General features: G+C 45.3%; 1 protein-coding gene across 7 annotated transcripts in view; it reads right to left on the reverse strand.

Moving 5' to 3' along the window:
* akap13 (A-kinase anchoring protein 13) overlaps nucleotides 1-26,161 on the reverse strand; it is a 95,596-nt gene that overhangs the window by 24,967 nt on the left and 44,468 nt on the right. For all 7 annotated transcript variants that reach the window (XM_029757971.1, XM_029757972.1, XM_029757976.1 and 4 more), the window contains exons 7-11: nucleotides 23,748-26,097; nucleotides 19,861-19,940; nucleotides 6,230-6,317; nucleotides 2,359-2,483; nucleotides 99-475 (exon numbers count right to left, since the gene is read on the reverse strand). In XM_029757971.1, coding sequence (XP_029613831.1) covers nucleotides 99-475; nucleotides 2,359-2,483; nucleotides 6,230-6,317; nucleotides 19,861-19,940; nucleotides 23,748-26,097 — 3,020 coding nt within the window. The remainder of the gene's footprint in view (nucleotides 1-98; nucleotides 476-2,358; nucleotides 2,484-6,229; nucleotides 6,318-19,860; nucleotides 19,941-23,747; nucleotides 26,098-26,161) is intronic.

Raw genomic sequence — 26,161 nt, forward strand, 5'->3', positions numbered from 1 at the left:
ACCATCCATAGCTGTCCTTCCTGGGGAGTACTGTATGTTTATGTGAGTGTGTGTGGGGTACATGTAAGAGGTCAGTGTCTGGGTCTAAGAGGACTCACCTGCGTTGGTTCACATCCGTTTCTCCTTCAGGATTCTTCCCCGGGCCCCAGCTGTGCCGGCGGAACGGAGAGAGCGAACGGATACACGGGCGCATGACGGCAGAGCATACAGGCACCTCTGTCAGCTTGTCTTTCCTCTCCTCCTCCTCTCCTCCCTTCCCTGTCATCTGCCAGGTGTCTCCAGAGCTCCAGCTGGTACGAGTTCCCACCGCCCCCGCCCCGGCCCAAGGAGGGCCCACGCTGCCCAGGGAGGAGACACTTAGGGGACCTACACTGCCCTGAGAGCTGGCGCTGAGGGGACCCACACTGGCCACGTCGTCTATGGAGGAGAAGGACACTGACACCCCGCTGGTGCTATCCCTTGGCCCATCTACAGCCTGGGGACAGAGAGGACCCAGAGAGACCCTGTTAACCACTGGAGTCAAAGTCAACACAACTCAAAGGCATTATATTTGGGTGCAAAAAAAAGGGAGCGCTTCTTTTGCGTCAAGCATGAAGACAAAGACAGGTGGTCATGGGAGAACGGGGTATGTCTTAGTGACCCAATTAAGTTGCAGCAGTGTAAAAACATCATACTTCAAAACCATCCAAGGTAACTTTATATTAGCGATATTGCAATTCAAAACTAAAACGGACCAACACGTCGTGACTCACAGATCTTCTTCAGGGTGCACTATATATTACATATTAGGGTTTGGAAAGTCTGTAGGGGACTTTTTGCTGGAACAGACTTATTTTAGCTGGAATTGCACATTATAACCAAATCTAACATGTATGGGAAGCATGATGCCAAATGTGTCCCTAAATGTCAAAACAAAAATGTCCTGTCTCATTGTCTCTCAGGCTCTTTCTCACAAATGCCAGGCCTGGGAGGTTAGGCCTGATGATGACTGGTCAGAGCTGCTATTAGTCTGAGCTTACTGCGGGCTTCAGACTGGCCAGAGGAAAGGGCAAGGCAGGGAGAGAGACATGCTGATGAGAGAGAGAGAGTTTTTTCCAGCCCTATAAAGGTTACATAACAACTGAAACACACACCCTTTAGGGAGGCAGGCAGGCTGCAGATGATCTTCATTGGGAGTGTATCATTAGTTTTCACATTCTCCAGCAGTGCCAGCGCTGGGCGGGTGTTAAGCTAACGGTCGGCCGCAGTGGCTCGGAGCATAATAACCATACAGGCCTCTTTATGAGGAGAAGGCTATGGAAAATCAACTTCCAGAACAAATGACTCAGCCTGCCTGAGATCACGCAGCAGGGAAGCAGTCAGCCAGCCAACACTCTCTACACAAACACACCTACACTAATCACACGCAGTGACGCAGTCACGCACACACACACAAATGCACATTTAGAAAATATGCTCTGGAGAAAATTGGACTTGGAATAGGATCGTTTTAAAAGAGCCTTCGAGGAATGAAAAGACTAGTAGAATTGAGTCATGTTACTCAGGTCCTTTTTTGGTCACTGCCTGCCCGTCTCTGTCCAAAGTGCTGAGGTCACCCGAAGTTTCAAAAAATGACAGACCTCAAGGCGGGAGGCGGAGGGGCAGAGACTGGTCTGGGAGCAGTTAGAGGGGGCTTGTGTAGCTTCTCAGGAAGAAAACATTTGTTAACGTTTCTTACATTTCACTCATTAACTTACTCTTTTTTTTTACATACCAACATGAAAACCTAATGAAATAAAACATGTAGCCTACAGACTGAGTTGAAGTTACAGTGTGCATGTGTGGTTGAGTGCTAAGTAGATGCCCGGAGAGGAAAGGACCTCATGAGGGCAGAGAAACCAAAGCCTGTTGAAACCAAAGAAATGAGGACCAAGGCTGTAGTGGAAAAACAGCTTTGGAGTGCCGTTATGCCTCAACCGCCCTCCACTGAGTGTACACTATGAAAGAAGGGTGGGGGACAGGGCAGGGGAGGAAGGGCGGTAAAGGAGAAAACGAGGGGGATGAGGTCATAACGGGGTTTGCTGGCCCAGGAAGGAGGGCTCATGGGAGCCTGCTGATGTCACATGGTAGAGGAAGCTAACCAGTCTGCTGTGGTCTGAAGGTGCATTAACAAACAGACTAGCTGGGAAATCAATGGAACTACATTAGCAAAAACATACAACAGGGAAGACATAGACCGTGTTGCTTGTTTTCTACAACTGACTTATAATGTACTCATATGCTATCATGTCATAGCCGATGAAGACACCTACTCCTCTTCTTCCATGGTATTGTGACTAAAAGCGAGTGTCTGGGTCCAGTCCAGTGTGCTGTGCTCACCTTTCTGAAGACACTGTCCTCTCCCAGACTGTCCACATCACTGATTGAGTCTCTCAGGGCATCAGTGGTCGACAAAGAGCCTCCAGCACTCTCAGAGCTCTCAGAGCACGGGGACACAGGGAATTCTGTGAGAGAGAAAAGGGCTATCAAGATGAGTGTCAGATACTCCCCATGGCCTTGCCTTGTTTGTGTGTGTGTTGGAGTGTCAGTGTGTGTGTTTGTGTGTAGGGCTGTGGCGGTCACTAAAATTTCATCAGCTGGTGATTGTCAAGCAAATAACTGTCTGTCTCACGGGAAATTACTGTTAATTAACATAAACACATTTAGCATCTCCTGGCTTCCACACATAGCCTACAGCCACTGATGCAGTCCTTTGGAACATCTACATTTTAAAAAGTCTAATAAATCCATGTAATATAGCCTACACCATCACAATAAATCCATTATTTATTTTAGACAGTTCTAAAGAAACATGATATGAAGAAAATGTAGTCTATTTCAGAAGAACAGAAAAGCATACTCTGAGTTGTCCTTATGTTAGGTGCTGATCTGGCTATGCCATATGGCTGTGGGCTACACTAGCTCATTTAGCAGACAAGATTTGCATAGAGTTCCGTGGCATTATTTTATAGTATGAAGAATACAATTGAACAAAGCTGAATAAAATAGAAAGGATATTTTCTCCAAATGATTTGAGGGATTCTATTCTGTGTTGAGCGGTTAATAAAAAACAGGTATTCCTATATACTTAATTTAGAGTTATTAATGTAACTTTAGTTGTTCTACAAACGGTGGGCTATATGTTTTGATGTTTAATACATTGTAAGGCTGCATGATGAGACTCCAATGATGATTTGAAAAATGTCGCTTGAAAAGGCATGAGCTCTGCTTTGTTTTTTCACAGGCTGTACACACTTCATCAGTCACTCATTCACAATTTCACAAGCACTTGATGACGCCTACAATTTCACGCCAGCATCCCCTGTGTGTGGCCGTAATGCGTCACGTGATCATGTCTTTCTCACAGGCTACAAGTGAAGACAGACACATCGGTTACGCAACTGAGCGCATCCTAATCCAATTCTGAAGTGCATATTGAAGATATTGGAAGAACTGTCCAGATTTACTTTTCGTCAGCCAACAAGATGTGTAGGCCTAACGAACAGAAAAAGCACTAGCCTATGTCAATCTACTATCCCCCATAGCACAAAAATCAACCTATTCTGTTCTCTGAGAGAAATAAATATTAAAACATAGTCTGGGACAGTTATGGGATGCGATAGATCCCAAATGAATACAACCACGAGCATCCCAAACATTTTTTTTACGCAATGTGGCTGACACAACAGATCAGAACGTTTAATTTAAAATGTTGATAAACTATTAGGCTATTTCTTCACATTATAAGCGCAGCAATGCGCACATGGCAGTAGGCTATCTGGGTCTTCCCTGTGGATCAGTTGCTAGAGCATGGTGTTTGCAACGCCAGCATGGTGTGTGCAACACCAGGGTTGTGGGTTCGATTCCCACGGGGGCCAGTACAAAAAAAAATGCATGAAATGAAATGTATGTATTCACTACTGTAAGTCGCTCTAGATAAGAGCGTCTGCTAAATGACTAAAATGTAAAAAATGGCTATAAGCACAAATGTTCCATTAGTGGAAAACACCATTATCAAAAGTGACCGCAAATGCAATTATTCATGTAATGCTTTTCTTATAAAGGTGCATTTTTATGGTGAAAATTATCTTCCCCAAACTTAACTCATGCGCTGCTAATATATGCCAGTTAGGCTCTACACCCCTTGTAAAGTGGATTAATGTGCTTCATTTTAAGAAGTTATTTGGCCACTTTAGTTACTTCAGATACAAACCTTATTAAAACATATAGGCCTATGGGCTAGGCTACGCGTGACTATGATTAGAAAAAGGCGCAAAAAAAAGGCATTGTTTCTTATGCTGGGCATCATTCATAAGTGATAATATATCATTCACAATTGATAGGCTAATATTGTCACCCATAAGACTATTCTTGGTTTAATCTTGTCTTTACATATAGTAAATAATATATGTGTGACATTTTGTTATGATTTAGAATGGACCATTATAATTCACCTGTATCGAAACAGGGGCACCGGAAACATAAATGTAATCTATGCACTTAAATAGCGAATGAAGGATGCTTTTCCTGTGGTTCATTTTCATGCCAGCCAGGTAGGCTTTATTCCTGTTGTAAAGAGAAGCAATGTGCTTAATATTAGGAAAGTTGAGAAATAAATGTAGTACACCTAGCCTATAGAAAGCTGATGGGGTCTTCCTCTTTTTAGTAGAGGCCATCACTCTGTTTTCTCACGCAATTACATAGCCTATAAAAATGTTGCGCAACATGAGCTCATGGGCTCTGATTACATTTGCATTGATGTCAGAGTGATTAGAGGGACAATAGAGTGCTGAGTACCAGGCAGTTAGCAAGTTTGGTAGGCTACTAATGACCATCAGCAGCATCGGAGCTTGGAGAAGCCTAATTACCGTGACTAAACGGTCACATGGAGTTTGACTGCATAAAGACAGTGAAAAATAGGGTCAACTCAGATTGTCCGTGTAGCCATTTTGTTAGCTATTAAGTTAGGGATAGAAACTGTTCAGAGGCCTGTTGGTGTCAGACTTGATGCACCGGTACTGCTTGCTGTGCGGCAGCAGAGAGAACAGTCTATGGCTTGGGTGGCTGGAGTCTTTAACATTTTTCTGTGTCTTCCTTTCACATGATCAGGAAGAAAAACGTGCTGCAAAGCTGTGTTGCATTGATAGTTGCGATCCTCTTGGGTATGATGTTGATGACATCAGATGCAGAAAAAATGACAAGCTCTTTTTTTATTTTGACAAGAAGGATTTTATTGTTTATGAGTGGGTTGCTATTTTGTCATTGTTTGGCCTAGCAACCAGAACGGTGGGACTGGAAGCGTCTAAAAGGGAGGGGACAAAGATACAGAGATGCTAAGGACAATGCAGTGATATGGATACTTTTTAAGCTATGATGGCAACTGATCTCTGCACAGATGTGGACACTAGTCTAATTCCTATGACATAAGGTACTTTCTTCAAACTGATCTCTGCACAGATGTGACCACTATCTTCTTCAGACATCACAGGTGGTAGGGTTGCACAACATGTACAACATGCTAACCTAGTCTACAGGTACGAGATACATTGATTGATACTTTGGGGACACATGGTGCAGTAGGGATAGAAGTTCAGATGAAAGCAGGTCCATGCCATCCCCATCTTATCTGAATCAATGACCTTACCATTTTAAGCCTTTCACTACTCTTAGAGAGCGCTGCTCTCTTCTCTATAGTATATCTCAATCCTCTGAAATTAAGTTACAACCTGGTCTTTCCAACTGAGATCTTCCAGAAATCTAATTATATTCTGACAAGTGCTCTTCCATGATCCAAGCAAGGACCTCCATACCCCTGACAACCCTCCTAATCTTAATTTCTGCTCTTCTCTCTCATATATAACCTGTATGATAACTGACTGCCTGGCAGAAATAAACTCAGCATTGGTCATGCCATGCCTGGTATTGGTCAATACAAATTATTCTGACAAGCTGCCTGGAAGACACAGAGTTCTTTTACTCTGCTGTCCCCATAGGAGAACCCTTTTTGGTTCCAGATTGAACCCTTTTGGGTTCCATGTAGAATACTCTGTGGAAAGGGTTCAAATGGAACCCAAAAAGGGTTCTACCTGGAACCACAAGGGTTCTACCTAGAACAGAAAATGGTTCTTCAAAGGGTGCTCCTATGGAGACAGCCGAAGAACCCTTTAACGTTCTAGATAGCACCTTTTTTCATCATCATATTTTGACTTACCTGTGGATTCTGTGATGGTGGTCTTCACCTGTAATGTAGGATCAGTGCAGGGCTGGACAGGGTAGAATGTCTCCTTCTCTCTGTGGATCTAGAAACAAAAATACATTTGGGATCAACAAGACCGAACTTATACAACAGATGTCTTTCGTAAAGTAGCGGTAAGCATATTTTTGGGGTGGAGAAACAAAATGACTACTGAATATACACCAACCGCAAGTTTTCTGCGTATTTTCTATTTTCAAAAACCTAAGAACCTGAGAAGAATTCCTAGTATTCTCAACCATGCTGCCTTGGCAGGTTGGTGTTATAGAACAGTCAGACAGATATACAACAGTATTAGTCTCAGGACATTAATATTGATGGCCTCTACTTTGGAAGACCCAAACCTACCACAGAACACAGAAGACCTACCACAGAAAACCTACCACAGAACACAGAAAACATACCACAGAACACAGAAGACCTACCACAGAACACAGAAGACCTATCACAGAACACAGAAGACCTATCACAGAACACAGAAGACCTACCACAGAACACAGAAGACCTATCACAGAACACAGAAGACCTACCACAGAACACAGAAGACCTATCACAGAACACAGAAGACCTACCACAGAAAACCTACCACAGAACACAGAAAACATACCACAGAACACAGAAGACCTATCACAGAACACAGAAGACCTACCACAGAACACAGAAGACCTACCACAGAACACAGCAGACCTACCACAGAACACAGCAGACCTACCACAGAACACAGAAGACCTACCACAGAACACAGCAGACCTACCACAGAACACAGAAGACCTACCACAGAACACAGAAGACCTACCACAGAACACAGCAGACCTACCACAGAACACAGAAGACCTACCACAGAACACAGCTTTGCATAGAAGGAGAAGAAAATACATTCTTGCAGGTAGAGAGAATCTAATCACGTGAATGAAAGACCATAAACAGTGGGACTGTGCCTCGATCTGACTCACCAGGCCCACATCTGGCCTATCCCCTGGGCCCAGGTCTGCTACACTCAGCCTTCAGTAGGCTCTCTCTCTCTGTGTCTGGAACTGGCTGTGCTGAGCTCTAGCTGCTGCTCACCATACGTGCTGCTGCTGGGAACTTGGACCGGGAGTCGGAGAGGAATTCTGCCCACATGTAAACATCAGGCCTGATTGACATTCAGCTGACAGCTGCTAGCAGTCTGAGGCTCTAGGCCACACTGGGCACTCAGGGAGTGGTTGTTGTGGGGGCTTAAGTGCCTTGCTCAAGGGCACAACAGCAGGCAATGGCATCTAGACGGACCCAGGATTCAAACTGGCAACCCTCAGGTTGCTGGCTCGCCTCTCTGACCGCTGGGCTACCTGCCGCCTCATGATCAGTGTTCACTGCTCAGATGGCAGTAAGAACAGAATGGAGGAGGAAGAACACCACCCAACCCTCAGATTAAAACAAAGAGAGTGAACAGAGAAGAACTATTACTTTTTCTAGTAGATTCCCTTATTAAAACCCAAATACAATAGTTGACCACACTTTAACTACAACAACCACACTTCTCTAACTACAACAACCACACTTCTCTAACTACAACCACACTTCTCTAATGACAACAACTACACTTCTATTACTACAACAACTACACCTCTATTACTACAACAACTACACCTCTCTAACTACAACAACACACCTCTCTAACTACAACAACCACACTTCTCTAACTACAACTACACTTCTCTAACTACAACAACTACACTTCTCTAACTACAACAACTACACACCTCTAACTACAACAACTGCACCTCTCTAACTACAACAACCGCACTTCTCTAACTACAACAGCTACACTTCTCTAACTACAACAGCTACACTTCTCTAACTACAACAGCTACACTTCTCTAACTACAACAGCTACACTTCTCTAACTACAACAACCACACTTCTCTAACTACAACAAGCATACTTCTCTAACTACACTTCTCTAACTACCCCACCCCCCCTCTAACTACAACAACTGCACCTCTCTAACTACAACAACTACACCTCTCTAACTACAACTACACCTCTAACTACAACAACCACACTTCTCTAACTACAACAACCACACTTCTCTAACTACAACTACACTTCTCTAACTACAACTACACTTCTCTAACTACAACTACACACTTCTCTAACTACAACAACAACACTTCTCCAGGGAGGGGTTTATTGAGAACATGGCCGTGGAGACTTCCATGAGAACAGAGAGTAGATTCATACAGCTCACCGTCTGTTCCTCATCATCCATCATCAGCACCAGACATCACACCCATTGGCAGACCACTCATCATGTGATCAGGTCGCCAACTACAGAGCCAATCCTCCCACGTCTTGTACATGTGTTCATGTACGTGTGTTTGTAATAAGTGTGTATGTGTGTGTGTGCCTGCTTGCGTGTGAGTGTGTTTACATGAGTGCATATGCGAATGCACTCGTGCATGCAAGTGTGACTGCGTGTGTGTGTGTGTGTGTGTGTGTGTGTGTATGTTGAGGTGTTTGTGTGTGTATTCAGGAAATTCTCCCCTCACATACACACACACGGCTGCTGATACAGGGCCTTATTGTTCCGCCCCTGCTCAGAGGGACAGGGTCTCAGTGTCGTGACACAGGGGGGGTGGGCGTCGCCCCTCTCTGTGTCCGTCCAATCACACACAGCTGCTGCTGCTCAGAACCGGGCCAGGGGGACAACACAGACACGTGACCTAGAGATACTGTCCTCTCAGACCACACAATGGCTTTATCACAATACACAACCCATGGTCAGATAGACAGACGACCCACGGTCACATCCACGGTCACATCTCAACATGTTTTTATCACTTACAGATTACCCACGTCAGGACATAAGCATGGTTTATCACAAAACTTGAATTAAGGCCTTTACCATTCCTATATTGTCTATAGATGGCCTTAGTGTTGACTAGGCTTGTTGAGGTATACTGTATATACAGTATACTGGGGTATTTGGAAAATGTCAATACCGTCAAAACTGTTTCTTTTAAGTTTTTAAATACATTTGAATATTTGTAGCTACTTTTTAAGTTATTACCCGCAGTCAACTTGTGCAATACCTTAGGCGATAAAGCAGATTTCGTTCTTCATTTCACCTGTCACAAATATTATGAAGCTTACTGTAGTTCCCCAGTTGAGCCAGTCACGTGTCTGTTTGTAAATAGCACAACGGGAGAAAGCGTTAGCGTAACGGGAGAAAGCGTTAGCTTTAGCACAACGGGAGAACGTCCATAGCGTTCTATATCTATTGGCGAGTCTCTTGTGCAGAGCGCAGGAGGTGATGAAGTTACAATTGTGCTGTACGCAATTCACAACTAAATGTTTGCCATCAGATGTCTTATAGTGGCTTTCTGCCAGAAGTCAAAGACCTCTGGATCAGTTCTCTCTACAGTTGCCATTTTTTCCCTGTGCTTCCTTCTAGTGTTTTTTTCCTTCAGAAAAGCATACATCACAATTTTGTTAATTTGCACAATTTCACTTTCGCTTGTAAATATCCCCACTCACCAAAAATTACATTCGGTAGCTACAAGCTACGCTTATATATAACTTTACGAGTTGGATTTGCCTGTCTTTGCAATTAGGTTATGTTCGTTTTCGCTCGTTAGCATTTAGCTAACAGCGTATACGTGATTTTGCAATTAGTTTGCGCTAATTTTCAGAGCAACGGTAATCAAGAGATATCGAATACAGAACACATAAACCTCAGAGGTAGCTCAGTATATCTTCGCTCCGAAGGCTCAAACAGACACTACACAGTACATTCTCAAAAAGGGCAGACTTGTAGGTTACGGGGTCAAAAATGACGAAGTATAAAATTCTAGTTCACTGTCTATTTGGTTTCCACCACCAAGAAAAGAAAGCTCAAGAAGGTTGGGATCTTTTTGTTATAGTGGAAATATATCAGTCAGTCAGTTATCTGTCTGGACTAAACGGTTTCGCAGACAGAGGGCCGGAGAATGAAACAGACAGTACAATGGAACCATTAGGAAACCCTGAACAAAGGATCCATTGGTTACTATGATTTATGACCTGACGATTAAGTTATGGAGTAATTCCATTGCTTTCTTGAGCAATAAAGACAAGTGCACTGACGTTCATTATTAGTGACAACTGACTTGATGGCAGAACTGATTGAGTCTTGTAAAAGTTAATTATATTTAAAAGCCTTAAACTCATTAAAGGCCGTACGCATTTTTGTTATGTGTGCGTAAGAGAGAGAGAGAGTGAGAGAGAGAGAGAGAGAGAGAGTGGTAGGAATGGGAGAGAGAAGGAGTGGGAGAGAGAACAAAGTATATGTGTACATGTCTCTCTTCTGTAGGGAATGTGAAAACATGTGGATTTCCCCAGGCTTGTGGTTAATTGTCTTTCCCCCACTAGTAGAATGTGGGGGCAGGGGGCTTCTTTACCAGGGTTCTGTACAGTCTTAAAGTGGCTAGTGGACAATGCACAAGGCCTCATTGATGGGCCTGCCTACAGCCCAGTGCAGCACTGAGCAGCCTCTGTGTGCCCTGCAGCGCTGGGCGGAGGGAGAACACTACACTCTTATCCTCCAGAAGCCCAGTAGACACACACACCAGACAAACACATGTAACGTACAATATGGAACATGTGTACATATCGTACACAACATGTTCAGGTACGGACACATTTCCCTTCTTATCCAACAATGGATAATAGTTTGTTTTTGTTCGAATCTATTTTATTCTGTTCTACAATTGTCACTGGTAGATACGTAGATGAGCGCATGCATTTATATAGTAGATCAGTCTCCTGCGCTGCCTAGTAGATCAGTCTCCTGCGCTGCCTAGTAGATCAGTCTCCTGCGCTGCCTAGTAGATCAGCCTCATGCGCTGCCTAGTAGATCAGCCTCATGCGCTGCCTAGTAGATCAGCCTCCTGCGCTGCCTAGTAGATCAGCCTCCTGCGCTGCCTAGTAGATCAGTCTCCTGCGCTGCCTAGTAGATCAGTCTCCTGCGCTGCCTAGTAGATCAGCCTCATGCGCTGCCTAGTAGATCAGCCTCATGCGCTGCCTAGTAGATCAGTCTCCTGCGCTGCCTAGTAGATCAGCCTCATGCGCTGCCTAGTAGATCAGCCTCCTGCGCTGCCTAGTAGATCAGCCTCCTGCGCTGCCTAGTAGATCAGTCTCCTGCGCTGCCTAGTAGATCAGCCTCCTGCGCTGCCTAGTAGATCAGCCTCCTGCGCTGCCTAGTAGATCAGTCTCCTGCGCTGCCTAGTAGATCAGTCTCCTGCGCTGCCTAGTAGATCAGCCTCCTGCGCTGCCTAGTAGATCAGCCTCCTGCGCTGCCTAGTAGATCAGTCTCCTGCGCTGCCTAGTAGATCAGTCTCCTGCGCTGCCTAGTAGATCAGCCTCCTGCGCTGCCTAGTAGATCAGCCTCCTGCGCTGCCTAGTAGATCAGCCTCCTGCGCTGCCTAGTAGATCAGCCTCCTGCGCTGCCTAGTAGATCAGTCTCCTGCGCTGCCTAGTAGATCAGCCTCCTGCGCTGCCTAGTAGATCAGTCTCCTGCGCTGCCTAGTAGATCAGTCTCCTGCGCTGCCTAGTAGATCAGTCTCCTGCGCTGCCTAGTAGATCAGTCTCCTGCGCTGCCTGGGAAAAGGAGATGATCAGCTATAAATGGATACATGTGGGTGGAGAAGGAAGTCACTGGTGAAAATAAACCCAATATAAGGAATGGCAGACTTCAGACTTGCACTTTCCACAGTGACAGCCAATGTCTGGCATGACTCAGAGGCACAGCAAGGGAGAGGAATGTCCTTGGAGAGAGCTACATTTAAGTGCTTTGCTACAGTACTTACAGTGCAGACAGAAACAACAACACTGCCAAGCTTAATTTAGGCCCAAACAATCAAAACACGCCCTTGGAATAGGTGGAGTTATTCTGAAGCAGAGACATAGCTGGAGAAAAACATTTCATGCATGTTTTCTCCCAGGAGTTGGACTCGAGAGACGCTCTGCCCTGGTCTATCTGTCACCAAGTTCACTCTGCCCTCCTCGCCCTTCAGGGAACACGGCACACAGCCTGAGAGGGAGAACCAAGGCTAAGGAAGGAGAGATTTGATCTGACCACAATTCCTCTTCACTTTTGGGGTGGAATTGCAATAGGGCCATCTAATATGGACCATCTTGTCTATTCCCTTTGAAATCTAACAAACCTGTGCATAATGACATCCTTTAGGAAGAAGTAATCTCTTAAGCAGATCCCTTCCCCTCTGAATTGAAGCCATCCGAATCTAGTCCAGCATCATGCCTGTCCAAAACTAGTCTGGCCTGGGTTCTGACACCCAGAGATGATGGAGAGCAGAGGGGAGAATTCCCAGGTCCCATGCCCAAAGATAGAGTCTGACGCCTGGCCCCAGAGATGCAGCCTGGCCTCTTATCACAAACCTCAAATCCACAGGCCACTCTACTCTGTCCAAGCGCTCCAAACATGCTCTGCTGTTCTGCTTTGGTCTGGGCTCTCTCAGATACAGATACAGTGCCCTTCCTTACCAGTACACATACACACATATATATATATGTATGTGTATATGTGTGTATGTATGTATGTGTATATAATGCTGAAAATATTACTTAAAACCTGAGCGGTTAGGTGGAGCACTGATCTGAAACACCTCCCTTGCCTTATGCTGAAAGCACCGCCGTTCCATTGTGTTTTTCGCAGAAAACAAATTCAGGGTTTTCCTGAGTTCGGAGCTTGTAGCTGTGTGTCTCTGTGGAGAAACAGGACCTGATCGAACGAATCTGTTGAGCTAGATGAGGCAGGCTTTGACGTGATACTTGAGGAAAAACCGATCACAATCAGATATGGTGCCACTAGCAACAGACAACATTTGGAGACAGAACACAGACAGAGGAATTTACACAAGGTTTACATAAATTATATACAATCCCCACACGCACAGACAGCAGAATATGCATCACATTCAGAATCCTAGCATTGTACTCCGTGACTCACACTTTGCACACAGACGAAGTGTCATCCAAAGTAAACAGAGGGAAAAAGAGATTGAAAGGAGGAGGGAGCGAGAGGAGACAGAGAAAGAAAGAGAGAGAGGGAGAAAGAGGGAGAAAGAGGGTCAGAGGAAATGAGAGAGAGAAAGAAAGAGAGAGAGAAAGAAAGAGAGCGGGAGAGAGAGAAAGAAAGAGAAAGAGAGAGAGAGAAAAAAGGGGGAGAGAAGAGCATGGACCTATTCCTGAGATCTGGCCAGCAGGCCTTCATTCTCCATCCAAAGACAAAGTCCACCCTGAGAGCACACTCCTCAGGGCTGCCAGTGAGCCCAACTACTAACTGCTCACAAACACTCCGCACATACTGAGCACACACTGAAGAACGGCTAACAATTAGACACATCCGGACAAATACTAATACACACAAAGAGAGTAAATGACTCTCCCGTGACACGAAAGGTGACAGTCATCTTCCCAGTGTAGATGTGAAATCTCAGTTGTTACCACGCGGATACAGCAGAGAAGAAAAGCTAGATGAAAACCCGCCATGAAATTTGCTAAGAAAACCTACAGCCTGTTTTTTTCCTCTCTTCCATGACCACATCCACAGGCATAGAGCGCTCTCTCACACATGTGGCAAGTAAAAAGATTCTCTGTCCATTCGTACCTTTATCAAAACGACATCCACTGTTCTCTCCCCCTTTCCACGCAGACTATACCTCCGCTTGTGTCGCTCGTACATCTTTCCAGGCAGTGAAAAGTAGTGGTTATTAACAGAAAGGCGCTAGATTCCAACATGAAGCTCAGGCTTGTGGAGTCCTTTGTGAAGTTTGGGGAAAATGAGCAACTCTTCCCACATCTGCTCGCAGAACCAGCCCCTCAGTCTGACCCTCCCTTCTTTTCCTTCTCCCTCTCTCACACACACTCCTCCCTCCTCTCCTCTCTTTCACTGCCGTTTTTTTCTTCTCTCCTTTCCCCTATTCATCTCTTTCCATTTTCTGTTAAATTTCAACTCCTCTTATCCTCTCTTCAATCTGCATCTATTTCCCCCCCCCCCCCCGTTTCTCCGTGTGGCGACGAGTCGAACCGCTGTACCCAGTGGGTGCTGTGATGCTGAGCGGCAGGGAGAAAGTGTCTATGGAAACAGGCTGATAAGGCAGCCAGCCACGAGAGAAGCCACTGTGATGCACGACCTGCATACTGGCTGGCTCCAGAAGGCGGATGCTCTCCTACACACTGTGCGGCGAGGAGGAAAAGATAAGATAAACTCTGACGAGAGACATTATCAACTGCCGTTGCTTGTCCCATAGGTTTGATGTAATAACACTACTAATAAGGACAATACCTTTAGGAATTAAAATCATACGTCTTCTATCTTTACTTAAGTAGAAACATGGTCCTCGTGATCAAAAACACCCCAAGCATATCGCTTCCAATTGGAATCTCCATGCATGTAACATGTTCTCAAACCCTGGGTGCAGAAGCAGAGGAGAATGCAGAAGTGTCCTCTGTGTGAAAGACTTGAGCAGGGGGAAAACAAACTCCACATCTGCAGACAGTCATCAATGGAACGGACAAACAGTTGGAACCATGGCAACCATTACAAACTGTCCACATGACGTGCGCACACACAGAAAGAAAGAGAGAGAGAGGGGTAGAGAGAGGGGGGAGAGAGAGAGAGAGAGAGAGAGAGAGGGAGGGTTGGGGCTCCTTCGGTCCTAACACGTCTGGGCAGCTGAGTGGAACAAAACACAACCCCTGGAAACAAGAGCAACTTGCCCCAATTCCTACTATTCCCCAGGGCACACGGCTTGTAACATTATGAGAGGAAAACAACAGACCCAGATACCTGACATGCTAATCATGTTTAGGGGATTTTTCTTGAATGGCAATTCTCATTGGTTAAAACCACTACGGGGGGGGGTTGATCAACACTTCTTGATTTCCTCTAGCCTCTCTTTGTGCTAACCAAGGACTGGCTTCTATTGTCATACTGTACAACCACTATGCATACCACAACAAACTCTCAACACACGTCTACAGTAACTAACAACCTATTCCAAACAGTTAAGAATGCAGAAATCACATCAAAGTCTCTGATAGCAACCTAAAATATGGCTGTATGACAAAATGTCAATAAGTGTACCATGTTACGTGCTGCCTGCCCAGTAAACATAGTGGCGTGGGTGAAGTGTGTGAGCTACTCCACTGAGAGAAGGATCAATGGACATAAAAGGCTGTGGGTCAGGGTGAGTTGAGAGAGGTGGTGGAGGGGAGAGGGGAGAGGGGGGCTCCGTGAAGGGCCCTTTGGAAGGCCCCGATGCATACAAACACAGAAGGTCTGAGACTGGGCACCTATGGAGTTCTGGGCTGGTATCGGACCTGTAGTCAACAGGACCTAGGTAGAGAGAGAGAGAGGAACAAACTGCACGGATGCGTGTGTCCTCATATCCTGCTGTACAACTACAGAGGAAGGGGAAGAGAAACCAGAGAGGAGGATGAATGGGTAAAGAGACACACAGACAGCCAGACCCACCCTAGTCAGGTTCAGTGAGCGATGAACAGACTCACTGAAGAATTCACCGCAACTAGCTACCCCCTGCTTTCCCCCAAACCAAACAATATGGAGGAACATTTTATTTTAATCCTTTTATGCACTGAGCAGCCGCAGGACCTACAGTGGCCAGGCAGCCCAATCCACTGCAGTAGGGAAGAGTGGCAGATTTATAACAGTCTCATCATGCTTGGTTTGGTAACCTGTGAAAACTCATAAATCATAAACCAACACAATTCCTGACTAGAATGCAGGCTGTCAAGAACGCCTCTGCAAGATTAAGACAGGCAATATATTACTGAACCAAACTTTCTGGCAAAAATATATTTTTTTATGTAATCTGTATTTTTCTTGTTAACCGTTTGAAATGCAGCACACATCGGGAGGTAGTTATACCAGAACACAACACTAGGGGGTGCCTGAGGACACACAGAGCTGGCAGGAACATCCATTATGGTTTTGGCAGGCAGCAGAAGCAGTCTGTCCGTCTTTCAGGACTTCCTCCTTTCCTGGCTGCTCTCTGCAGTACTCGCAGTTCTGTTTTACGAAGATAACTCAACTGTACCTCAATCAAACTCATTGGCACTAAAAGCTGTGTTGCATCATACTAATCAATTAACCAAACATTCTGCATTTATAGCAATGTAATGTCCATACTAATTCTGAACTGTAGTACTCTACGTTGTTTTGTGTACATTCTCCATTTATCGTTGAAAACTTCGGCCATCGTGTTCAAACAGACCTCTGGTGCCGAGTCTGTCGACCAAAATGCGGCTCCAGTTGATGTTAGACTGCCCTCTGCTGGCGACTAACGTTAGCACCAAATTCTTAAACCATGCAGCTCCTCCACTCCGTAGCAGCTCACAGGTTGTCTCTCTGACAGGTTGTCATAATCAGCGAGGCGGACACCAATGACGTGATTCCATCAACAGAACAATGAGGAACACTGCTGGATCAAACTGAATTAGACTGAACGGATCTGAGAAATGGCATCTGCTTTCACTCTCACTGGCTGGCACTGGCAGATATTTGTTTCAGGTGGAAGAGCAGTGAGCGGAGCAGGCCCCGGCATGGACCTTCAACAGCTGCTAATAGGAAGACATGAATGAGTCCTGCACTGCACCCAATCTTAAGCTGTCTCATAGTCAATCAATCAATTGCATTTATTTCTAAAGCCCTTTTTTTTTTACATCAGCAGATGTCACAAAGTGCTGTACAGAAACCCAGCCTACAACAACAAACAGCAAGCAATGCAGATGTAGAATCACGGTGGCTAGGAAAAACTCCCTAGAAAGGCCAGAACTCTAGGAAGAAACCTAGAGAGGAACCAGGCTATGAGGGGTGGCCAGTCCTCTTCTGGCTTTGCCGGGTGGAGATTATAACAGAACATGGCCAAGATGTTCAAATGTTCATAGATGACCAGCAAGGTCAAATAATAATAATCACAGTGGTTGTAGAGGGTGCAACAGGTCAGCACCTCAGGAGTAAATGTCAGTTGGCTTTTCATAGCCAATCAGTCAGTTACTGTATACATAATGTCTACAAACTCGGTTTCGATTTTCTAACTGACATTAAAAATCAGGTGTACCCTGATCCTCGTACTAAGCGTTGTGGTACCCACAGCGTTGGTTACATCTGAGTCTGACAGACATTCAGAGTACACTACTTTTCCTCTTCATTCTCTAACTGGAACTAGACTCAGTACGTTGAAAAATATCTTCATAGAAGAGTTTTGAAACATTCTTCTCCTCTGAGACTATGTGGTTTACGTGGCACAGACTTTTGGCTGTCTGGCTGGCTGTTGTGTTTTACCTGGTGAGCTTCTTATAAGACAGTCCTCCAGAGTTACAGTGTAATTCCTCTCAAAGGCTAACAATGTAGTACAGAGGGAGTCTGGCCAAGAGAGAGCTGTGACAGTGGCCCTGTCTACATGCCACTCTCCAGATAAGCAGCACAGCTTAGCCACACTCACAAGAGGGGGGTGAATTGCAGAACTAAATCACCGCTGAACCAATACACCTAATCCTTCTCGCATGAAGACAATTATCATACCAGAAGAAAGTTACCTGCAAATTGCGGCGTGATCGCAACAGAGATATGACATGGCTGAAGCACAGTATGACATCATCTCAGTCACATAGGCCATGTGGACTATGCTGACAATTCCGCACCACACAAAACAACCCAAGAAAGTCATAGAGAATCACAAAGAAAATCACAGAGGATGCCTGCCCACAACTGCACGGTCAGTCCCTCACCATAACATGAGACCTATTATACAATAGAGGGTCACCTTTCAGAACCAGGTAGTCAGAAACAGAGAATGACAACGGTAGGAAACAATATGGCTTCGCATAGGAAAAGGTGTGCTTCTAGAGCTGCGTGGGAGGGCAGTGCCCTGACCTGCTGGTGTGGATGTCTCCTACTGCTAATCAGACACTTCCTTCCTTCCTCTCTGCCTTCACACTGCTGCTGCAGCTACTGTCAGTGGGACTGTGTTATCTCTGCCTCCCTCTCTACGGCTTGTTTCTCACCCCTCATATCACTCCTCTCAGGGGAGAGAAGATACGGTGAGGTCATCTTTTATTTCTCTCTCCTCCTGGTTAAACAGGGTAGGGCGCACACGCACACACACACACACACACACACACACACACACACACACACACACAGAACCACGTGGCCACAGATTTCACATATCTGCCCACCTGACCTTTAGAAGGAAGAGTTCAGCTCGTCAGGCCGAGAAGTGCGTCATGTTTGTACGGACTTTCCCAAAAGTGAACGCTAACAACATGAAAAAAAAGGGTTTATTTAGTGAGGTCAGGTGGGAATGCTTGGCATGGAACAGCGATGAGATAATCGCTTCCCAGAAACAAATGATCTCCCAGTCATGAAAAATGTTACATTAATCAGACTATATGTGACTTCAACTGATTTGTGGGGACAGGAGTCAGAGTTTTACTTATGTTCCAAATCATTAGAGTACCAAGAGTTTTTCGATCTGTAAATTGATAAAAACGTGATATAATGATAATAATGATCATTGACTAGATGTATTTCTGCCATTACGCTGCTGTTCATTGATTACGCTTTTACATTTAGTATCTATTTATTTATTCTGCTACTGGTCACTATTACTCCTGTTTACATCTACACTACTCAAAAGTTTGGGGTCACTTAGAAATGTCCTTCTTTTTGAAAGAAAAGCAATTTTTTTTGTCCATTAAAATAACATCAAATTGATCAGAAATACAGTGTAGACATTGTTAATGTTGTAAATTACTATTGTAGCTGGAAACGGCAGATTTTGAATGTACATAGGCGTAAAGAGGCCCATTATCAGCAACCATCACTCCTGTGTTCCAATGGCACGTTGTGTTAGCTAATCCAAGTTTATCATTTTAAAAGGCTAATTGATCATTAGAAAACCATTTTGCAATTATGTTAGCACAGCTGAAAACTGTAATTCTGATTAAAGAAGCAATAAAACTGGCCTTCTTGAGACTAGTAGAGTATCTGGAGCATCAGCATTTGTGGGTTCGATTGCAGGCTCAAAATGGCCAGAAACAAATAACTTTCTTCTGAAACTCGTCAGTCTCTTCTTATTCTGAGAAATGAAGGCTATTCCATGTGAGAAATTGCCAAGAAACTGAAGATCTCGTACAACACTGTGTACTACTCCCTTCACAGAACAGCGCAAACTGTCTCTAGCCAGAATAGAAAGAGGAGTGGGAGGCCCCGGTGCACAACTGAGCAAGAGGACAAGTACATTAGAGTGTCTAGTTTGAGAAACAGACGCTTCACAAGTCCTCAACTGGCAGCTTTGAGACTGTTGTTTTGTGGGTACTATTTAATGAAGCTGCCAGTTGAGGACTTGTGAGGCGTCTATTTATTTATGTATTTATTTTTTTATGTTTTCTATATTTTCTATTATTGTCTATATTATTATTACTATCACTGCATTGTTGGCAATGAGCTCTCAAAGTATCAACTTCACTGTACTGTTTTCCACGTGTGCATGTGGCGAATAAACTTTGAAACGTTAACTCACCAGTGTAGAGTCTTCCGTGTATGAGAGAGATTCCTTCTTTCCCTTCTCTTTTCCCTGGGCTGGACAGACCGTGTCTTTGTCTGGGGAGAGATACAGTATGACACAGGTATGACACATGTATGACACAGACAAATACGGAACCTGACCCTATGAACAAACTAACACAGTATCCTCTCCGTAAATGAAAACTTAATTTCAACTCAAGTTCAAAATTTGAACTCAAAATAATGAATCATACCAGTAGTATCTAATGTATAAACAGCATATGCCTTGCAGCCGTTTGAAAAGCAACAATAAACAAGCTGTCATGCATGAAGAGAGGACAATGATCTCTATTTGGGGCGGCGGGGTAGCCTAGTTGTTAGAGCGTTGGGCTCGTAATCGAAAGGTTGCAAGTTCAAATCCCTGAGCTGACAAGGTACAAATCTGTTGTTCTGCCCCTGAACAAGGCAGTGTTCCTAAGCTGTCATTGAAAATAATAATTTGTTCTTAACTGACTTGCCTAGTTAAATAAAGGTAAAACAAATATTTATACTACATCAGTGTAGAATCAGGATCTATTATGCTCCATATTCCAATCCAGACAGGAAAAGGCCTGGGTGTAGCCATGTGCTCACAGACTGCCAAGACAGGGAAGGCTCTTAGTGGAAGGATACCTTTATTTTCAGAGCCTACTGTAAGGTCTGGTGAGATCATTGTACTGCTGCTTGGATACGTGAATACACACACACAGCCCCATTCACAATCACACAGCTCTCTAGATGGCTGACATGGAGCCTTTGACCTTTTCAGACTGACTCAGGGACGACAGGCCAGAGATAGGCTTGGGTGGTGTACCATATATACCGTATACCGGGGTATTTGGAAATAGCCACAGGATGGTTTTTCAATACCGTAAAAACAATTTCTCTGAAGTGTTTGAATAAATTCTAATATTTAAAACTACTGTACTTAAAGTAAATCCCTGCAGTCAACTTGTTCTATAGGTTAGGAGATAAAGAAGATCGCAATCTTAATTTAAATCTGCCACATAATCTTTCATTATGAAGTTTACCGGTAATCCCCAGTCATGTGGTGTTTCTTTATAAGCACACGAGAGACCGGAGCCTTGTGAGTCACTCACTGTAGTGCAGCACACTCAGGTGAACTACTTACAGTATGGAATTCACAACTAAATGTTTGCCAGCTATATATCTTATAACTATTAAGTTAACGGGCTAAAATGTGCTAAATGCTCTGTAGTTGTGCATTTTGTTTGCTAATTTAGTATCTAGTTAGCTATCTAGCTAAGTGGTTGGTTAGCTTCTTCCAAAGTCCTAACAGCAGAGAATCCCCTCCTGGATCAAGAGCCTTGCTGTCTAATATTTGTTTTGTGCGTGCAGTAAACTGCGAGTAGCATTTCTGAGTTCATTGTAAAACTTTATGAGTTGGGATGTCTGTCCTGCAAATAGTTTAGGTCAGAGACTGTATAAAATGTTCGCATTGCGCTCGTTAGCATTTAGTTAGCATTCTCTATGTAATTGTACATGTACTTGTTAGCATTGCTAACCTTCGGATTACAGACGCTAAGTGTTGTTTGAAAATAGCGCCCCTTGTGTTCAGTGCTGGTATTACGGATTATCCCGGTATGGCACAAGGTCGGTATGAAGGTATGACAATCTGAATACTGCCCAAGCCTAGCTAGAGAGTCTCATATAATGTTTCTCCTGAAAATCAAGCTTCTATATAATCTACTTTCTGTTTTGAGGTAAATATTCTGTGGTTCAACCTCCACAGAATGCCATGACAAATGACAGCATATCATATAGGGTGACCATATTTTAGTTTTCAAAAAAGAGGACATGTCCGGGAAAAAGAGGACGTATGGTCACCCTAGTATCAGCTGTCTCATTTGGAGTGTTTTTAACTTCGACTAATTTACTTTGCACGCCACCATTCTTCCAATCAAAATACTGAATAAGCAGAGGGAATATTTTCACAGCACCGTGATTGCTCCCATCAGTAGAAACACCACAGTAAGGTATGTCTTCTAGTGCTTTCTGAGAATGTGGTGCTATCACAGCGTTAACAATTGCTTCGGTCTTAGTACGAGCGCTCGAAAATTTTCGCACAGTCTCGGAATCAGGGAAAGCCTTTTTTAACAAGGCAGACGTGCAGTCCATTGATCTGTAGCTATTGTGATGCTTCGTGTTGTGGAATGCAAAAACTCCCTCCGCAGCAGTAACAGCATTTTCTGTTTTACCTGCTCTCACAAAATAGTCAGTTAATTTACCTGACGAACTCTCTCCTTTAGCTGCAATTTTGTGTTTTGCGGAGCTTATGTGGGCTTCTAGGCACCTTTATTTGACACTGACACGTACGTGCCAGCTTTGCAGGTCATGCATTCTGCTTCACACGGCTCCCGACCAAGACGAAAACACGGGAATTTACATTTGCGTTTGGGCATTTTTACGTTGTTCTGGAGCCATGTGCCACTGTTGACAAGCAAGCTACTGCTCTGTCTCTTGGCTGTTGCCATGGTGAGGGTAATGATTGAAATGCAGTTTGACCAATGTTTGAGTAGGCCTACATGACCCACCAATGGTGGCGTGTGAGAAGGCGGGACCTAAAGAGAAAGGTCAAAGCAATGCAAAACCCCAAAAACGCACACAATGAATTGCGACTGTAGAAAGCAAAAGCCGAATCCCGGACATTTTGGGCGATTTAGAAATCCCGGCAGGACGCATTTTTTTAGGTCCAAAAAGAGGACATGTCCGGGGAAAAAAGGACGTATGGTCACCCTAGCATATCCCCTTTTAGCAACGGTAAAAGCTCAGGCATAGCTGAACTAATGGTCACATGCTCAGAGTCATACGACAGTGTGCTCACACAGAAAAGGCGGTGCAGTTAAGAAAGACGCCAAAAATGCACATCAGGCCTGAATTTAGCAGCTGGGATATAAAGTTGAGGATATATAGTAAAGGGTTTATGTACATGAAAAGTGAGCTTCAGATTTTCCTCATGACCCAAATCTACTTGAATTTGAGCTTGTACTAGCTAGTGCAACTGCACGATATGAAAAAACCCCAGATAAATTGACAATTCTTTGGCGATAATGATAAATCAACAACAGTAAACATGTCATCCCCCACTAATGATGCAGCGCCCCCCTTGGGCCAATCAGTATAATTTTGTAAATGCCGGATCTCTATGGCACCACGCGTCATTCACCTAAATTTGAACAAAATCGGCCCTGTGTTTTCTGAGATGTTGTCTGTGGCTCACATAGAAACATGCTAACATATTAACGGACAGAGACAGATCCACAATCCCCTAACCAATTTCCTTGTGGGGAAAAAAAACTAGAACAACAGTAGCTGCCTTTTGAAAATGGTAATTTCCCCACAATTGCATTAAGAGTAACGGTCATATGCTTGTGCTTCTCCCCTCTGAGCGCTGAGAGTGGCTCCCTCACAAAGCAGCCGACAGCTGAACTGGCACAGATACTTTCAGAGCATGAGTCGACATAATGCATAAGCTATTACCGTTGACCAAATAATGGTTTTAGAACAATCCACAGGAGCGTTGTGTAGCGAAATCCCTGATGTAAGCGAAATACTTTGGTAGGAGGAAGGCAGTGTCGATGTCTGTCATTTTAGTTTTTTTTCGTCCCAGCTCTACTAACTAGTCATCAAATGAAATGAAATCAAATTGTATTTGTCACATGCGCCAAATACAACTGTGAAATGCTTACTTATGAGTCCTTGAATGAAATGTTTCAAATAAATGGTTTCTTCTTATTCATCTATATTAATGAATATATAGGTGAGCAAAGCAAAAGCATAGCAACATCAAGCTATAAAAGGGCCATGGGCAGTTACCATTGTTTTATCATTGTGTGGCCTTACCTTTCACAGACTTATCAAGTGGTCTCAAAGCTTCAGAACACTCCGCTTTAGTATCCAGCATTCTCTCACTCACTCCATCCAGGCTGGCCAGTGTGTCTGGGGACTGCAGGCCCAAGGAAAATCCACCGTCTACTTCCACTGAGAAGCTGCACTTCTCCTCACCCGGGCCTGTTTCACTGTCTAGCTCCGAGAGGGAAGTCAGCTCTGGACTCTGGGCCGTACCACTGTCAGAGTCACTGGCTGTATGGAAATCTGCAGGTGTGGCCGGTCTCTCTGGAATGGTCTCCTGATGTGTCAGCTCTGAGGATCTCTCTGGAATGGTCTCCTGATGTGTCAGCTCTGAGGATCTCTCTGGGGAGATAATGGAGGAGGATGTGATGACCTCATCGCTCTGTCTGTCCACAGCCCTTTCATCATGTAACAACATGTCTGTCTGAGGGTGGGAGTCTCCACACTCTCTGCTGGATTCTACACTCTCTCCCTGGGTCAGACTCAGGCCTGCTAGTCTGGCCTCCACTTCATTCTCGTTCCCAGGTCTGGCTTCGGATAGGTCACTGCTCTCCTCTCCTTGTAGAAGATGAGGCTCATCCTCTCCCTTTGAGGGGTTCTTGTCCATCACATCCCCCTGTAAGTCTCCAGGTGAGACAATAGGACCCCCGTCCAAGGTAAGGGTCTCAGTGGCCTCAGACACAGTGACCCCTGACCTTGGTGCAGTGTCTTTGGGTCCAGTCTGATGCTCACTCTGGCCGTCAACAGCCTCCGGTACACGGCTTGCCTCCAGCATTGAGTTGGAGTTGCATTGTTCTATGTTTGCTACAGCAGCTGCTACTGCTATGGCCACCACTGCTACAGCTGTGGCTGCTATCTCCTCCCTACACGGCAGAGAGTCTGCCTCTTCTAACGATGCCCACTGTACAGACACCTTCTTCTTTGCAGGGGTCTCCTCTCCTGTGACTGTCCCCTCTTCAGACAGTTTGTCCGCGGAGCAACTATCCGATTGGATGAGTTCCTCCTCCTCACGAGAGGGTGTGAGGTCTGTGACATCATCAGAGTGCTGTGGCCCCATGGTCCACTTCTCTACGCTCGGCCTCTCTCCATCCTCAGCTGTCCTTCTGGCTGAGTCGGTGGACGCCTGTTCCTCCCATTTCTGCCCAGCATCGTGGCCCTGGCTGTGGGCTCCGTCCTGGTTATGCTGTGGTGGTGGTACCACTACCTCCACTGTGCCCTCCGCCGTCTGACCCAGGACCTGCTCACTGGGCTCTGGTGCTGTAACGCTACTGGGTCCGTGTGAACGGCTGCTCTCGCTTTCTCCCTCTGTCATACTGGGGCTCTGCTTCATGCTGTTTGTGTCAGTCTCTCCACTTCGGCTGCTGGCTGACTCAGTGTTACCGTTAGTCTGTTGGCTGGGGTTTCCTGCCTCTCTCTTTCTCTCGTGTGTGCCGCCACAATCACCACCTCTTTCAGTCTCAGACCCCCGGGTCTGGCTGCTGTTATTGGCCAAATCCTGCTCCTCAGAATAACTCGTCACCGCTGTGGTGATTTCCTGTCTTTGTTCGGGGTCTTGTGACTGTGCAGCCTGTGCCTGATGGCGGCTCACAGCTCCTGTCATTGTCTGCAGAGTACATTCAGAGGCGGCTTCCGCGTACTCCACCTCGCCGCCATGTCCGCCATGCTGGCCGTTCTCCACAGGAGCCCCAGCCACTATCTGATCCCAGGGTGCTCTACAATCCATCTCCTCGATGTTGTCAGGCTCTCCCTGCCTTTCCATAGTCTTTTGAGCCCTCGTGTCCCCACAGCTGCCACTGATGTTGCCTGTACTCCTCTCCCCAGTCTCCAGGGGCCAATGCTTGGCTTCCGGGTGTTCCGTGTGTTCCTGGGACTGTGCGTGGCCCATGGCTGGCGTAACCGTCGTCGGAAAAGCAGCAGCCTTATCGCCCGTCTCAGTCTCTGCTCTCCTCTTCTCTCTCTCTTCCTTGTTCCTTTTACGGCGCCCTGCCTTGCTGCTCTGCCTGGCAGTGATTACGCCTGTCCTCTCTCTATCAGCTTCCTCCTGCTGGTTTCCACAGGACGGTGTGCTGAAAGCTTGAGTCTCACCCTCCCTCTTCCGCCGCTGTGCTGCAGCTTCACTTCTTTTATCCAACGCCTTCACAGAGTCCTTTACTGCTGCCAGAGCAGGGCCCGCCTCCCCTTCCTCTGGCTGGCCGTTCGGACAAGGCCACGCCCTTCCCGCGAGGTGGGCATGGCTGTGTTGGGGGTGTAAAGCTGTGTGCGCTGACGTGTTGATGATGTCACTGGATCCGGCTGTACTGTTTAGCTCGTCTGGTGACTGCTGCTGGAACACATGATCTCCCTACAGTACAAACAGAAATGCAGGGTGAATAATTGTCACATTAATTAAACGTCAATTACACACA

The sequence above is a fragment of the Salmo trutta genome, chromosome 7, assembly GCF_901001165.1.
Source record: "Salmo trutta chromosome 7, fSalTru1.1, whole genome shotgun sequence".
Classification (NCBI taxonomy): Eukaryota; Metazoa; Chordata; class Actinopteri; order Salmoniformes; family Salmonidae; genus Salmo; species Salmo trutta.